The sequence below is a fragment of the Wasmannia auropunctata genome, unplaced genomic scaffold, assembly GCF_000956235.1.
Source record: "Wasmannia auropunctata unplaced genomic scaffold, wasmannia.A_1.0 LD336037.1, whole genome shotgun sequence".
In the NCBI taxonomy this organism is placed as follows: domain Eukaryota; kingdom Metazoa; phylum Arthropoda; class Insecta; order Hymenoptera; family Formicidae; genus Wasmannia; species Wasmannia auropunctata.
In genome coordinates this window covers 1,086,624-1,100,726 of record NW_012026853.1, presented here as the reverse complement: position 1 = coordinate 1,100,726, position 14,103 = coordinate 1,086,624, and the positions used below count along the sequence as shown (strand labels likewise).

The 14,103-nt window shown below is 37.6% G+C and overlaps 2 protein-coding genes and 1 long non-coding RNA gene across 5 annotated transcripts in view; 2 read left to right on the top strand and 1 right to left on the bottom strand.

The window, feature by feature from the left end:
* Nucleotides 1-1,442: 1,442 nt before the first annotated feature.
* LOC105452152 (leucine-rich repeat-containing G-protein coupled receptor 4-like) lies at nt 1,443-3,839 on the top strand. Of its 2 annotated transcripts, XM_011693034.1 has the most exons (3): nt 1,443-1,732; nt 2,398-3,477; nt 3,747-3,839. In XM_011693034.1, the coding sequence occupies exon 2, from the start codon at nt 2,447-2,449 to the stop codon at nt 3,458-3,460; it is 1,014 nt and encodes a 337-aa protein (XP_011691336.1). In that variant the 5' UTR covers nt 1,443-1,732; nt 2,398-2,446; the 3' UTR covers nt 3,461-3,477; nt 3,747-3,839. The 2 variants fall into 2 exon arrangements, with proteins under 2 accessions (XP_011691336.1, XP_011691335.1); XM_011693033.1 differs by lacking the exon at nt 1,443-1,732 and having other exon boundaries at nt 2,380-3,477.
* Nucleotides 3,840-4,167: 328 nt separating this feature from the next.
* LOC105452153 lies at nt 4,168-7,861 on the top strand. Of its 2 annotated transcripts, none has more exons than XR_974687.1 (2): nt 4,168-4,331; nt 4,409-7,861. It is a non-coding gene; the product is annotated as an uncharacterized LOC105452153 (long non-coding RNA). The 2 variants fall into 2 exon arrangements; XR_974686.1 differs by having other exon boundaries at nt 4,168-4,347.
* A 5,528-nt stretch (nt 7,862-13,389) lies between these two features.
* Nucleotides 13,390-14,103, bottom strand: part of LOC105452177 (synapsin) — a 46,325-nt gene continuing 45,611 nt past the window's right edge. Inside the window, exon 10 of the mRNA XM_011693070.1 lies at nt 13,390-13,866. Coding sequence (XP_011691372.1) covers nt 13,688-13,866 — 179 coding nt within the window. The 3' untranslated portion in view covers nt 13,390-13,687. The remainder of the gene's footprint in view (nt 13,867-14,103) is intronic.

Below are 14,103 nucleotides of genomic sequence, written 5' to 3'. Positions count from 1 at the left end.
AATATTGTTGTAACAACCATAGTAATTTTTTCCGTGTCTACGTTTTACATTTATGTAGATAGAAATATTTATACGAAAACTTCTTTCAATAAATTATATATTTATTATTTTGCAGATGTTGATAATCCATAATTAAGTAATGAATTGGATATGAATGTCCATTATTTGCATATATACCCGTGATTACATGTCATAGAAAGTTATAGTGTACAGCGATAGCATATGTATATATTGTCTAGCTTTAATTTATTAAAGATACAACATAAATAGCTAATAATAATAATTATATATATATCTACATATATATATATATGTATATATATATATAATGTTTTAATAATCATACAACAATAATTCGCAATTTGCGAATAATTAATTGATTAATTAGACGATTACATGGTTCAAATTAAAATGTGAAATTTGCCAAATTTAAATAAAATAAATAATAATAAAATAAAGTAAGTAAAACTTTGTAAATCATTTAAATATATTATATACTTTCGTATATATGTATGTACATACATTCGTGTTTAATCGATTGCGTATATACTAGCATCGTTTCTACAGCAACCGAATAATCATGGCTGTTTTCTAGAAGTGAATTCAAACGCATAGCGTGTTACTGATTATTAAGGAGTGCTTGAAATAATTTAAATTATTCCACAGTAAGCTGATCTAATAGAGAAATGGTCAATATACCGTACTCTTGTGCCGACGAGAAACTTTCGGATTACCGAGACGAAAAACCATCCGCCCTTGGTCCGCGTACAAACGAGGTTTACCGAACCTACAATCTCCCATCAAGATTCATGTATCCGAGTAAGTTTTCAAGGAGATAGGGAATATCAATATTTGTCAGTGTAATATTTCATTTCGAGTTAAATTCTCTAGTAAACCGAGTATAAATTGGAAAAACGTTCAGCATGCAATGCGTAAAAACAAGTGAATTTCATTTTTCTCGGACGTAACTCAATGCGATCTACGTGTTACCGCTTTCAAACCCAATATTGCAAATTCAACTGCGTAATACGATGCCGTTGGCTCTTTTTTCAATTAAACGTAAATCTGATATTTCTCCCACGCTTTTCATTTAGACATCTCACTGATGCGTTTTCAAAGTACTCCGCGTCATCTGTATAAACACAAAAGAATAAAAGAGCCGAGCATAAATATTACGAATGAATTAAATTAAAATATGTAACATTTTAAAAATGCAAAAATAATTTAGTTAAAATTTTACTGAATAAATGATCACGAATAAATTGAATTAAAATGTGTAAGGTAATATTAAAAAATGCAAAAATAATTTATAATTAAAATTTTATTAAATTAATGTACATGAGAGACAGCACGAAGTAATCCCGATGGCAAGATAATTTTTTTTTTACGTAATATAAAGAATAAAATTATTTGCAGGTACAAAAGCAACTTTTATACGAGATAATATGTCGTGTATTCTGGTTCAGAAGTCGTATTCAGCACGATAATGTTCAGCTATTAATAAGCCGGAGCAACCGATCACTGCACTCGTCGAATCTTATCTGCCCACGAGCATTTTTACGTATTTCCCAATGAATCCTTTGCAAGTAACTCGTCGCGAATTGTATACAAAGTTAATAACATATGTGGACCGAGTGGCGCCTGAATCTTTTATCGTCGCACATTGTATAAAGTGTGAAATCCTGATACGGTCTTGTTATTCGTCACCGATATAATTCCTCGTCGTTTTCCGGTATGCGGATATATCGGCTGCTTGTTACAGAGTGTATAAGATTTCTAAACGTTAATTTATAACACTAAGAATATTCTGGAGAAGCATTTCTCCTGATTTATTTTTACAACGTAATTTTTATTATTTTATTATTAAATTTATCACTATCATGTGACAAATTTATTATATTAATTTTATAAAAATATTGGTTTGGACATATAATTATTACTCTTAATAATTAACAGAAAATATGAAAATATAGAAAATATTTTATGTATACACGCGCACACACAAACATGTACAGTGTATTTTCAAACACGCAATTGCAAAAGGACACACTGGTTTTACAAATAATGCGAGGAATGTTTATTTAAATGTACTAATGGATGTTGTTGATCATATTTCAAAAAACTTTTTCAATTCTGCTCGCATAGTAAAAACGCTTGCTTAACTAATTGACTTTCAATAAAATATTTGATATAATCAATTAATATTAAAAGAGAATTATTTAAAGATAACATTATCCATTTTGCGGGGCTTTTATAGTTTATAAATTAATTATGAGGTCCAAGATAATGCGAGACATTATGTTGTAGTAGATAGGCGTGTAATAACTTATCGCTGATATATATATACATACATATATATTCGCGTAATAATACCTCGCGAACGTTGTGTACGCGAAGAAACTCCGGCGCATACGAAGTTAGTGCACAATCAGCCTCCGAGCACACCATGTGCTTCCTCCTTCTCATTTATCTCCTCTTATCGGGCAACGTCGCGGATGTTTTCACGGAGGACGCCGACTGTCAGGTTTACAACCACCTGTATGTCTGTTTGGGGAACGGCGACGTTCTTCACGGCGTCACCTTCGAGGACGTCAACGCCGTGCAGACGATTGAGGATATCGAATTGCATCTGGAGAATCTCGGGATCGTTAACATCGCCCGGAACGCCTTCGCCGAGGTCAGTAACTCATCCGCGCTCTACACCCGCGATAATCGACTACCAAGTATCAGCCGGCATTACTTCGACGCCCTGGATCAGCTCACCTACTTGGACCTGAGGAACAATACGATCACCAACGTGGAAGACGGTGCCTTCGCGAGTTTGAGCAATCTGGAGACTCTGCTGCTGGATCACAACAACATCTCGGACCTGCGGCCTGGCGTGTGGAGGGGTCTCTCGGAGTTGCACGAGCTCTACATCACCAACAACCGGCTTGCGTTGAGGAGGAACATGTTCAAAGGTCTCAGGCAGCTGGAAACGCTGGTCCTGGACTCGAACGACATACCGGAGATACCGATCGGCGCGTTCAACGGGCTGCCCCATATAGACCTTCTCTATCTGTCGCGCAACAAGATCTCGACTTTGCATCCCGACATGTTCCGCGGTCTCGGCGAGATAAACGAACTCGACTTGGGCAGAAATCGACTGAGGACAATTCCCGCCAATGTCTTTCGGCACGTGAAGTCGTTGAACTCGCTCTGGCTGAACGGCAATCAGTTGACAGTGCTGAAGTCCGACACCTTCCAGGGTCTGGACAATTTACTGTTTCTCTTCCTAAACAACAACGATCTCCGTTACGTGGACATGGCGGCATTCGCGAGAATGGAGAACGTAACCGTGGATCCCGGCTTCAGAGTACGCGGCTCGTTAGTGGACGACTTCGGAAAAGTCCACGGTCAATATCAGTGCAGTAGCGTAGCGTATCAGATACCGTACAACTGTACGGAGATTGATTCGTAGATTCCAGGAACCAGCTCGTAAGCGAGATGTTTTTGTATTCACAAACATATAATATGCGTCCGAGAAAATTGAAAATATTTTAGATTATATTTGACAATGATATACGTAAAGAATACGTATTTTAATCTCTAGATCTCTAAAGATTTAATAGATGTCCGAATATATTTTATTTGATAAAAAGCTATTCTTTCTCTCACACACGCGCGCAAATATTATGGAAAAAATTATATGTACAGTGTATTAGCTACTATTTATAGATCATTAACAATTTCTGACATTCTTTCAGAAATTTTTAAAGGTTACGGCCAAGACAATCCTCCTCATCCTTGCTACTGGAAAACTTCCATAGATTATGGCTGGCACGCACCGACAATTCATACAGTGCCGACGTCTTATTATCCCCGCAACAATTCTTTTAGCACCGAACTCGGCCGCGCGGGGATGTACCAGAATTGCTCACTCAATACAGAACTCGACAAGTCGTTGCTTTAAATTTTACGTCATGTAACTTGTTTAAATATCTTTAATATGATAATGACGTGTAGTGTACGATTAAATATCTTTAATATGATAATAACGTGTAGTGTACGATTTAAATGTTAATCAATGTTTTTGTTGTCTACATGTGCACTATTTTCCCTCTGTTTTTATTTTTTTTTATTTTTATAGAAATTATTAATTAATATATGTAGTTACTTTTTCTAGACGCATTTATGAAAATAAAAATTGATGATGCTGATAACATTCAAGAGTTCATCTTTTATATGTGACTTTTTCAAACTTCAGGCGTTTCGTATATTATTATGAAGATGTGCGCTGATAAAGCATTAGTGAAGATACATCGGGATATAAAAAATGACGCCGTGTGCATGTGATTTTACGCTTACGTATGTTTTTATTATTACAGTTCAGCTTACGTATTGCATTAAACATAATAATGTATAACAGGTTCTACATCGGGGCGCCTTCGAGGTACACGACGCCCCCCGGTATCTAATGCATATTATGGATATCTCACTTGTTAGCATTTGCCGCAGAGATATATTATTGATGATTAATACATGAATTCCCCCTACATTCATTATCGTACTATTAATGCGGTTTCATCTATACGTATCGTCTAATAATCGTTAATAATTGGAAAAAAAGTTTTTGCGCGTACACAGTGTCATGACACGAATATTACACATTAATATTTATAACATTTCGCAGTTAAAACACCTCGATACTCGCATTAATTACTATATATATCTCACATTAATTGTGGTAATATATTAGTAATGGTAACTCCAATGGCAACGTAACGCATGTAATATATATTTATGTATATATAACATAATGGACATTTATAGTCGCGATCTATTGTTTTAACACATTTAAGAGTAAGATTTATCATAACAACCATAATGACTAGGAAACATTGGAAATGTTTTATAATCTATTATGGCAACAGGGGCTAAGTGATGGTTCGTACATTCATGTTTTTCTTCTTTTTTTTTTGTTATTCAGAAAATTGCGACGCATTATTTAATTGCTATTGTTCTATTAATATTTCCGTTCGGTTAATTGCAAATCACATCGAAACGTTGAACATTCGGTAAAACTATTGCCGTATTCGTACAATCATACAGATAAAACGTTAATAATACAAAAAATCTCATCGTTAATTTTTCGCCGTATCATTAAATCGTTGTTCTTGAAAAAATATACATGAAAGCTAAATGAAAAGAAAACACTTGTCGCAATGGATTACCATTTCACGGTCGCGATTTAACAATCGAGAAGTCTTAATGGATATTACGTTTCACTTCAGTGACACGAATTTCTTTATACCTTTATCCGTAATATATAAAATACCGATACAAAAGTTTTACAAAAAGGCGCAAATGTGAATACGATGCGCCGAAAAACAATGAGTCCAATGCCCTTCCAAATTCAAAAGTAAATCGATAATTTCACCCGATGTTTCGCATCAAGCGCCGTTTTTATAATAGCTATATGTTAGGCAAAAAACAGCATGCTTTGACTCAGGTATCGGCTCGTCCCGAAAAATGGTCTACTCTCTATTTTTTTATATCTCCCCTCGTGGACTATTGCGAAAAGGATCTTGACGATCACTGAACGATTATGCTCGCTGCTCATCGCGCTTTTCGCTCTTGCTAACAGCAGGCGGCTCAAATCAATTGAATTTTCCAACGAATAGAATAGATTTTAATTCTTATCGGCGCAGAGCTAAATTTACATTTTGCTATTTTCAAGATGTTAATAATTATTTCAAGGTATTTAAGTGATACTTCCGCTATTTCAATCTTCGTTCAAGCGACAAATGCACGATCGCAACGAGCATCTCGTTGTGCACCTAACGATTAACGTTGCATATCATAGGAATAATTACATATTTGTATTTATATATATATGCGTTTGCATCTATATATATTTGTCTTTATATTTATATATATTTTTATATATATTATTTATATATACTCTTTATATATTTTTATACACGTTCTCGTTAATATTGTACTACACTTCTTCGCGTACTTCGCTAGAGGCTATAAATTTATATTCTTACATTTGACTCGTTTCACCTTAGAGCTTCGCCAAACTCTGATAATCCTTAGTAATTAACGATGACAGATAGAACTCGCATTTTATGTGTGTGTGTATGTGTGTATGTGTGTATGTATGTTATTCTAATTCTTTCCCTCCATTGGCTTAATGGAGGGAAAGCTACTTGCGTATTGGCAGGTGATACATCTAGTGCGCGCCAATCTACGCGGGCGCGTGATTTATGATACTGATACGAACATTGTTCTACATTAAGATCGTCTTCCGATCTCTTTCTTCCTTTCTTCCGTTCGTTTTTCACCCGTTTCCATCGCTCAGGACACGTACTCGTTCTGTTGATTCGTTGTCCTCTCTCAGTGAGCTACTAAAAATACGCTTATGTCCTTAAGTACCGTTAAAAGTTTATCGTTAAAAAGAAACGCGCCGTGTCGTTCGCGATTCCTCTCCTGATTTTTGTTCGAGCTCTCTTCGATCTCTTATCGATCGATGTATTCTACTTGCATTGATCTTGCTTTTTATTATGAGATCAGGGAGCTGATCTTCGTAATCGTCAACTTTTCCATCTTTCATTCTAAATTATACAGAAATGTGATATATCCGATCAAATCTTACTATTTTATATTAAGAGAATTTAGTGAATTCCCTTAACATTAAAATAAAGATATTCATACTTTTCATTTTTTTTTTAATTACTTGATCGACCTTCGATGTAATTAAATCTAATTCGTTTGATGGAAAGTATGTAAGTAAGCCGTAAAATATAAAATAAAATAACAGCGACATTATCGAATCTATTCCAAAAGACGGTATTTGATCAGTACAAACATATTAAAATTCTATAATTGCAACAGATATAAAAAAAGCCGCCATTCATTCAGACCATCCTCGAACTGCTACACTTTTGCTTACGTTGCATTTTTTTTCTATTACGCTCGAAATCACCACGAACCGCAACGAATCGTCCGCTTGTACTCATCATCCATTACAACTCTATCGTTTCTGTTTTTTTTATCACTTTTCGCGACGATTGAATCGCACGCACTTCGCACACAGTAATGTCAGAAGTCATCACCGTTGGTATTCAGCCTCGATTCAAGGTTCGTCGAAACGTCGGCCGCCGCGTGAATGTCAGCCAATTCGAAAGTCACGGCGCGGTTTTCGAGCACGTGGCGGTCAACGAGTCGATCATGGACCTCGATCCAACCCTTTCTCCCGCGTGGGTGGTCCGCGTTCGTGGTCATCGAAGCGTCACGTTTCCGATTCTCCCTTCCTCTCCTCGGGAGCATGATCAACGTGCTCGCGGGCGCCCGGGTAAAGATCATTCCGCTCGAGAAAGCGCGGACGAGCACGGCCGCCCTTTCGTCGAACGCTCGCCTACTAATCTACGTAATCTGTTTTGGATTATACGTGTATTATAATATCTTGCATAATCCAACACACTCTGACCGATTATGTTAATTTTTTTTTTTAAGATCCCTAACGAATCTACATAAATTAGTTATTAGTTAGACCTGTGTCTTCCTGAAATCTTAGCGCGATATATATCCTCAATATTTTTGCTTTCCTGGCACGATAGGCTGACTTTAATGATTAACGGATTAAATAACATCGACATCATTACCGTACAGTAATATTACTTATATAGCGTTACAATTTAATTTTTTTTTTCATTTGTGTACGTGTGTATGTAATGTGTATGTGTATGAATGGATGTCATACATATATTGGGCTAGCACGCATTGAAATCAAGGAGGTAACGCACAGTACCCGGGCCGCGACGTGTACATTCGTCGCGCCCACACGCCTCATTCGGCTATGATCGCTACTTTTTTTGCCTCGAGTTACCATCCGGTAACTCAGTTACTTTAACATTAAATTCGTTACACACACAGAAATACGCATTGAGTATTATCAAGAGGCGAGCGCCGTCGTGTAAATCGGAGGTAAATCGATGATGCGTACTTTATCCTATTGGCCTCGGTACTCGCAGCTCTGATGCGAAATAACAACCGCTGAAAAACGCGCTTCTTGCCGCTTTCGTTGTGAATCACGTACATAGCTAAAAATTTTGGTGTTTCGCGCGGCCATGCTTAACATTTATCGAGCACATTTCGTATAAAATAGCTATAAACCAAATGTAACAAGGCAACAAAATCTCTCTATCTTCTATATCGAGAATTGCACGTTTTCGAAATGTAACAATCCGATCGCTTATTATTAATTGTGCAGTAGTTGCATAGAGTCTGTTGTGTGACAACGTCATGAAAACTGCTCTCACGAATATCGGTTAAAGTAAAGTTAGTTAAGTTGCTCTACAATAGTTTTCTAACATTATAAGAACAATACTTTAACAATTAGCAGACAACTAGCAGAGACATTTTTGTTAATCTTAAGATACCCGTGCATGTCGTAATTTGTAACAACACTTATAGATTCAATATGTCTAACTACTCTACCATCTTCGTTGGAAAAGGGGAGAAATAGAGGTTGCTAGGGATTGCAACAACCCCATGCCACTACTGCTCGTGTAAAGCTAAATAAACGGAAGAAAAGGAAAAGAGGCACTGAAGCTCAGCGAAGAAGATCGTACCGCCAAGATGATATGTACGTAAGAGATTTCTCCTCTCGATGTACAGTGACGAATGCTCGGAAAGCACAGTGAAGGATATAAATATATGTGTATATGTATATATATGAGCGTTCCGTAATCTAAAGATGTGAAACATGCGCGAATTCATAACTTATTGCACGATCCTCTCGCGATAATCGAAGGATAATCGCCGAACTGTGGTCCGTCAGTAAGCTCGCGCTCCCTCTTGGACGAAGGAGGGAACGCGGACATGCAGTTGCGGACGATTTACTGGTACTAAACTGTCCGCAGCTGCATCTCGTTATATTCACAACAATCGATACTATGGAGATCGATACTACGGAAATCACTAATTTACTACTGTGTCGACGTACAGTGACGTCCTCGCTTAGCGTTAACACGGGCCTATCATCGCCTTACGACGCAAATTCACTTCGTAACTGCATTTTTATAAATCTTGCAAGTTGCACAAAGATTTATCGCTCCTTATCTACACATGTCCTGATACAGCGATAATACTAGGAAATTTTAGGACTTGCGATTCCTGCAGAAGTGACGTCAAAAGTACGAAGCTATAAATGCCGAACTCCGAAAGATGATTAGAAATGAAATTACGATGAATGAATTTCCTTTAAGGCGATTTTACATGAAGTCTAGTATATGCGTGCTGTGTATGTACACACATATAATATATACTATTATATTTATAATGGCGCGAGATTGATGATAAGACCGATTTCACGCTCGCGGTGAAGGAAAATTGTATTTTATATTATTTTCGGTGATTTTTCTCACAGAACGTGGCGTGGTCACGTGTACCACGGTAACACGAGAAGTATCCTAGAGAGAATTGAAAGAGTGCGATATGATTAACCGTGCTTATCTACGGATATTGCTGTGGTGCATTATTACTTGAACTACGGTGCAAACGGTGCAATTCGAAATGAAAATGAAAACACTGCTGCTCACGACACCACACGGTCACCGTAAACTAAACGTGCCACTGTATAACGCTTCGATAAGTTAAGATTCAACGAAATACTCAACGCTGTATTGCTATTCAGTCAAGATCAACATTTGTTCGAACGATCAGTTGCGGACTGATTGTGAGAGCTTACAGCTTCGTGTTTACATTTAAGCAAGTCATTGAATGATATGTTGCAAATAAGAGAATTTGCTTTAAATTAATTTAATATATAAGTACTAATTAAGAGCAAAGTATTATTATAATTGAGCTATCGGCATTAATAAACGCTACTAAATCGAACAATATGTTTTCACTTTTATGAAAATTTATCACATAACTTTTTTCTAAACAAGACTTTTGACATTAGCCGATATTTAAATAATATCCGACGAGAACTTTAAGAATTTTCTTCAAAAACTTGCAATGTTGCGCAACAAGATTTTCGTTGAAAATTATTGAAAGAAAGGAAGAAACTCATGGATTACGCATATTAATAGATTCACTAAGAAAAGCGATCAGTCGAACAAGATACGGACGCAAAATTTTCCTTCCTACAGACAATCCCGAAGATCACAGTTACAAGGATTTCTTCGAACAAGCGAACCCTAACTCTATCCGTTCCGCCGATTGCAATCGGCGTGAGTGATTTTTGACTAGGCTGCATCGCGCGATCACGCGTTTTGCCGCGTCTAGCTCCTACTTTTATCTAGTGCCTAGACTCGCACCCCTGAGATATTCTTCAACCTGTAACCGCGTCTACGCACTTAGCGCTGACCGATCGATCGACGATCTCCGCGCAGAATTGCGTGATTATGATTGTTTGATTGCTCTTCTCCGTACCGTGGCGTCAGCTCTGAAAATGGAATACGAGATCCTGTGCATCATACTGTTAAACCTTTCGTGCGATCCTTGCGTCCCTTGTTTGACCCTTAATTGCGCAATTTTTTGTTTTCCTAATCATGAAACTCGCTAAATACGAAATAATTTTTCCAGTGCGAGAAAAATGATGAAAGAGAGGCTTCTAACGTACGAATTACATTTAGATTATATTTTCAAGGACGCGATTATGTTTACAGAAATATAACTATAAATATAACTACGTTAAACTGTTTGAAAGAAGAGGAGGCTAAGACATCTGTTTCACTTGCATCCGCTGTTGAAAATATTCAGTTTGTAATGGAAGACAATCTACCATTATGTATTGCAGAATATATTGAATAATTATTAGGGTCGCGATTATCCCGGAAATTATGATATATACAAGAACTTACTTTTATGTAACGTATTCTTTTATATCTCGATACTGCGTTCATGTTGTAACGAATGTAAGCATTGGACGGGTGCGCACACTTCTCCGCCGCGGTGAACGTCAGTGAAGAAACAGCGTGTCTCAGCGAATATATAATGAGATCGAGCTTTATAAAAAGTACAAACGATCAAAAGTATCACGTGGTAAAAGTGCAATCTGCTCAAAACACTACTACTTCATTCCGCTCGTCGCAGAAAATTTACCAGCGTCGTCGCAACTTACATCTTCCGAAAAAATTATTTTTATTTCCTACATTTTTTTTTTTTAATTATTTTCTGAAATTGCGAGAAACGTGATACGAAGGACACTTTAGTGTCAAGGCACATGAAAATCAAACCGTCAGTTATTTATTACTTATGCAGTTTAGAAAACCGCGAAAGAGACACGACGAAATCGTATAATGTCAGATTTCTGTTACATAGAGATTTCTAAATGAAGCGCTGAAAATATAAAAAAAAATTCGATGACGTTCAGCGTAAATCGAGCTTTGGCCTTCCGAAGGCTAGAAAAAAATTCATTCAATTTCGAAAACTTTCGAGATTTGCTTAGAGATCTTAGACATTTTAGTTTTTATATTATGTATAAATGTTACACATAAATAGGAAAGTTCACTGCAGATACCGTTTTATGTTAACACTTGTTTTTTTTATTATGACACAATAACTTTACTTAAATTTAGTTTTTAATTTTATTTTATGACTAATTTCGTGTGACTTGATCAAGTTATATATCGTCAGCGCTTCAAATAAGATTATACTTTCAAATAAATCGCCCTCTTCGTCAGTCATTATAGTTTTTTAAGTTTAAGACCTCCTTTTTATCTCTATCAACTGATTATATATTAATTGATATTTCTCGAATGTTTTATCACATTTGGCAAGACTGCTTGCCTTCAGCAGAATTTAAATTCGCAATAATTATTGCGTAATTATCGATCTGTCCTTTCTTCAGAGCTGAAACCACGGTCGATTGTCTCCTGATCTCTTCTTTAGTCTTATTTTATTAAGTTAAATCTGCGATCAATTCGATGGAAACTGTTCTCTTCTTCGTACTGTGCTCCGCGTAGTTTTCAGCTACATGTTTAACTGTTACATCTCGCCGGTACTACGTTCAGCCTGTTTTGCACATACATATGCGTATATGTATATATTTGCAGATCTATGTATGCGGGATTACTCTGTCCCGCGTTGTACGATTCGCATGCCGGATTTTTCGACCGTTCGTTTTCATTCCTCGCGCCAAGATCCATGTGATTCCTTAATCCTAAAAAATCCCAGCGACCGAATTTTCGTGAATTTTCCACCGACGGCGTGGTCGACCTGTGCAGCTCTAACGACAACCCGCGACGTGCGAAAATTTAGGAAAAGAAAATGTCGCCGTTCTTCTCTCGGGATGCGCGATAAATTTTTATCATCATCGGGAAATCTACACACACGCAAGATATCCTCGTTGAAAAATTTATTAGCGTGCCGCGAACTGATTCATCGACATGTTTAATGAAGAATTCGCGGGTCTCTGGATTTGGATTAAAAAAAAAATTCGACGTTTCGCGATATCGAAAAAACTTCGCCCATCCCTGATTATGCCTTAAAAACTACTTGTGCGCTTAATAATAGAGATAACTACACATACGTCCCTCCGACTTGTAGTCCTCGATGAAAATCAAAGGACCGCTTGCAGTCTCGGTTAGCCAAAATGTTTCAGAATAATGCCCGAATCTCCTCTTTTTTTGTCGTCTTCGAATTAACTCGAATGACATAGGCGTACGAATATATTTTTACAAACACTGCGAGATCGCCCGAAAGACGCCCATTTGCCTGCCTTAATTTCCATCTCGCAATGCCTTTTCCCTTAATGACAATATGACACACGACGATCCGAACGTTAAGCCTAAAAGTGGGTGCTCGAAGTAAAACCGGTTGAGGAGATGCCAGGGGCCTACGGAGCGATTCCTGCTTTGTGTGTACTGAGAGAGAGCGCGCGCTTTTATTGTTGACGCAAATAGCTTCGTTGGATATCGCGGTAGTGATTCAACTGACATCAAGCTGATGTTAAATGATTTGCCATTTTTCTTCGACTGAACTTGCCTAACTTTTATTTAATTCGTCAGTGTATACGGATTATTATAGAACCTACTTTATTCTCCCACGTATACATACACATTATGATCATGATTCTTTCAATATACAGAACCTACCTCGCTACCACACAGCGCGTTAGCTTATTAAATTGTTAAAAGGGAAAATCTCTTTGTCTCTAAGTTTTTTTTTCTCCTCTAAATAACACGCGATAATCATTACCAGCTTGTTCCCCGCTTGACCTGATCGACGTATCATAATTAAAGCGTCAAAAGAGTGCAAGAGTGGATCAAACCCAGATTTCGAGGAAATTTAAAGCAAGCACCCAGAGAGTTGCTTTGTGAACCTTAAATCATGTGATTCGATCAACTTGTACTTTCGACGCTTTAATTAGAAGGCGAGAAGAGCCTTTATTTCTCGATAACCTTCGATTAAACTCAAATGACTATATAGTGCACTTCGCGTGGCATGCAGTCTCGCGAGTTTCCTGCGACAATCTGCAAATATATAGATATCTACATGCTCCGCGTCACAGCTTGCGCATGATCGGCGCGCTCGAGCGTGATGCGCTTCATTCGTGGAACATGCTTAGGGATCGTCGGAGAAGTTCGTGAGTTCGCGTTTGAATGTTTGTTGCCGACGTGTTATCATTAGCTACCTCATCGCGAGAGTGCCCGACGTCCACACTCTCGCTACGTCGGCCATATCTTGTGGTCTACATGTCGCCAAAAATGCCAGCAAACGTCTTTCGCAGATTCTTCATCGTGTCCTCGGTATCTTCACCCGGAGCCTGCGACTGGCTGCCTTGTCGATGGAACGGCACCCGGGATACCGGTGGTTCTTCGGTGCGTCGGCCGACGGACGGCGCGCTGCTCACCGTGCTCGATTGAGAAGCTGCGAGAAAGCAGGAAATGTTAATATCAAACAAATGCCTTGAACTTTAACACGGCACTCTCACTTGAACAAATTTGATTACAACACAAAATTTCATTGACATTATATAATTGTAATCAATTTATACACTCTCTAAATTCTCTGGAGTGACTTTTCACTCTTTTGGAGTGAATTTCATTCCAAAAGATTGAAAATACTGCCACTCAAGTGGCCGCGTGGCAGTATTTTCAATCTTTT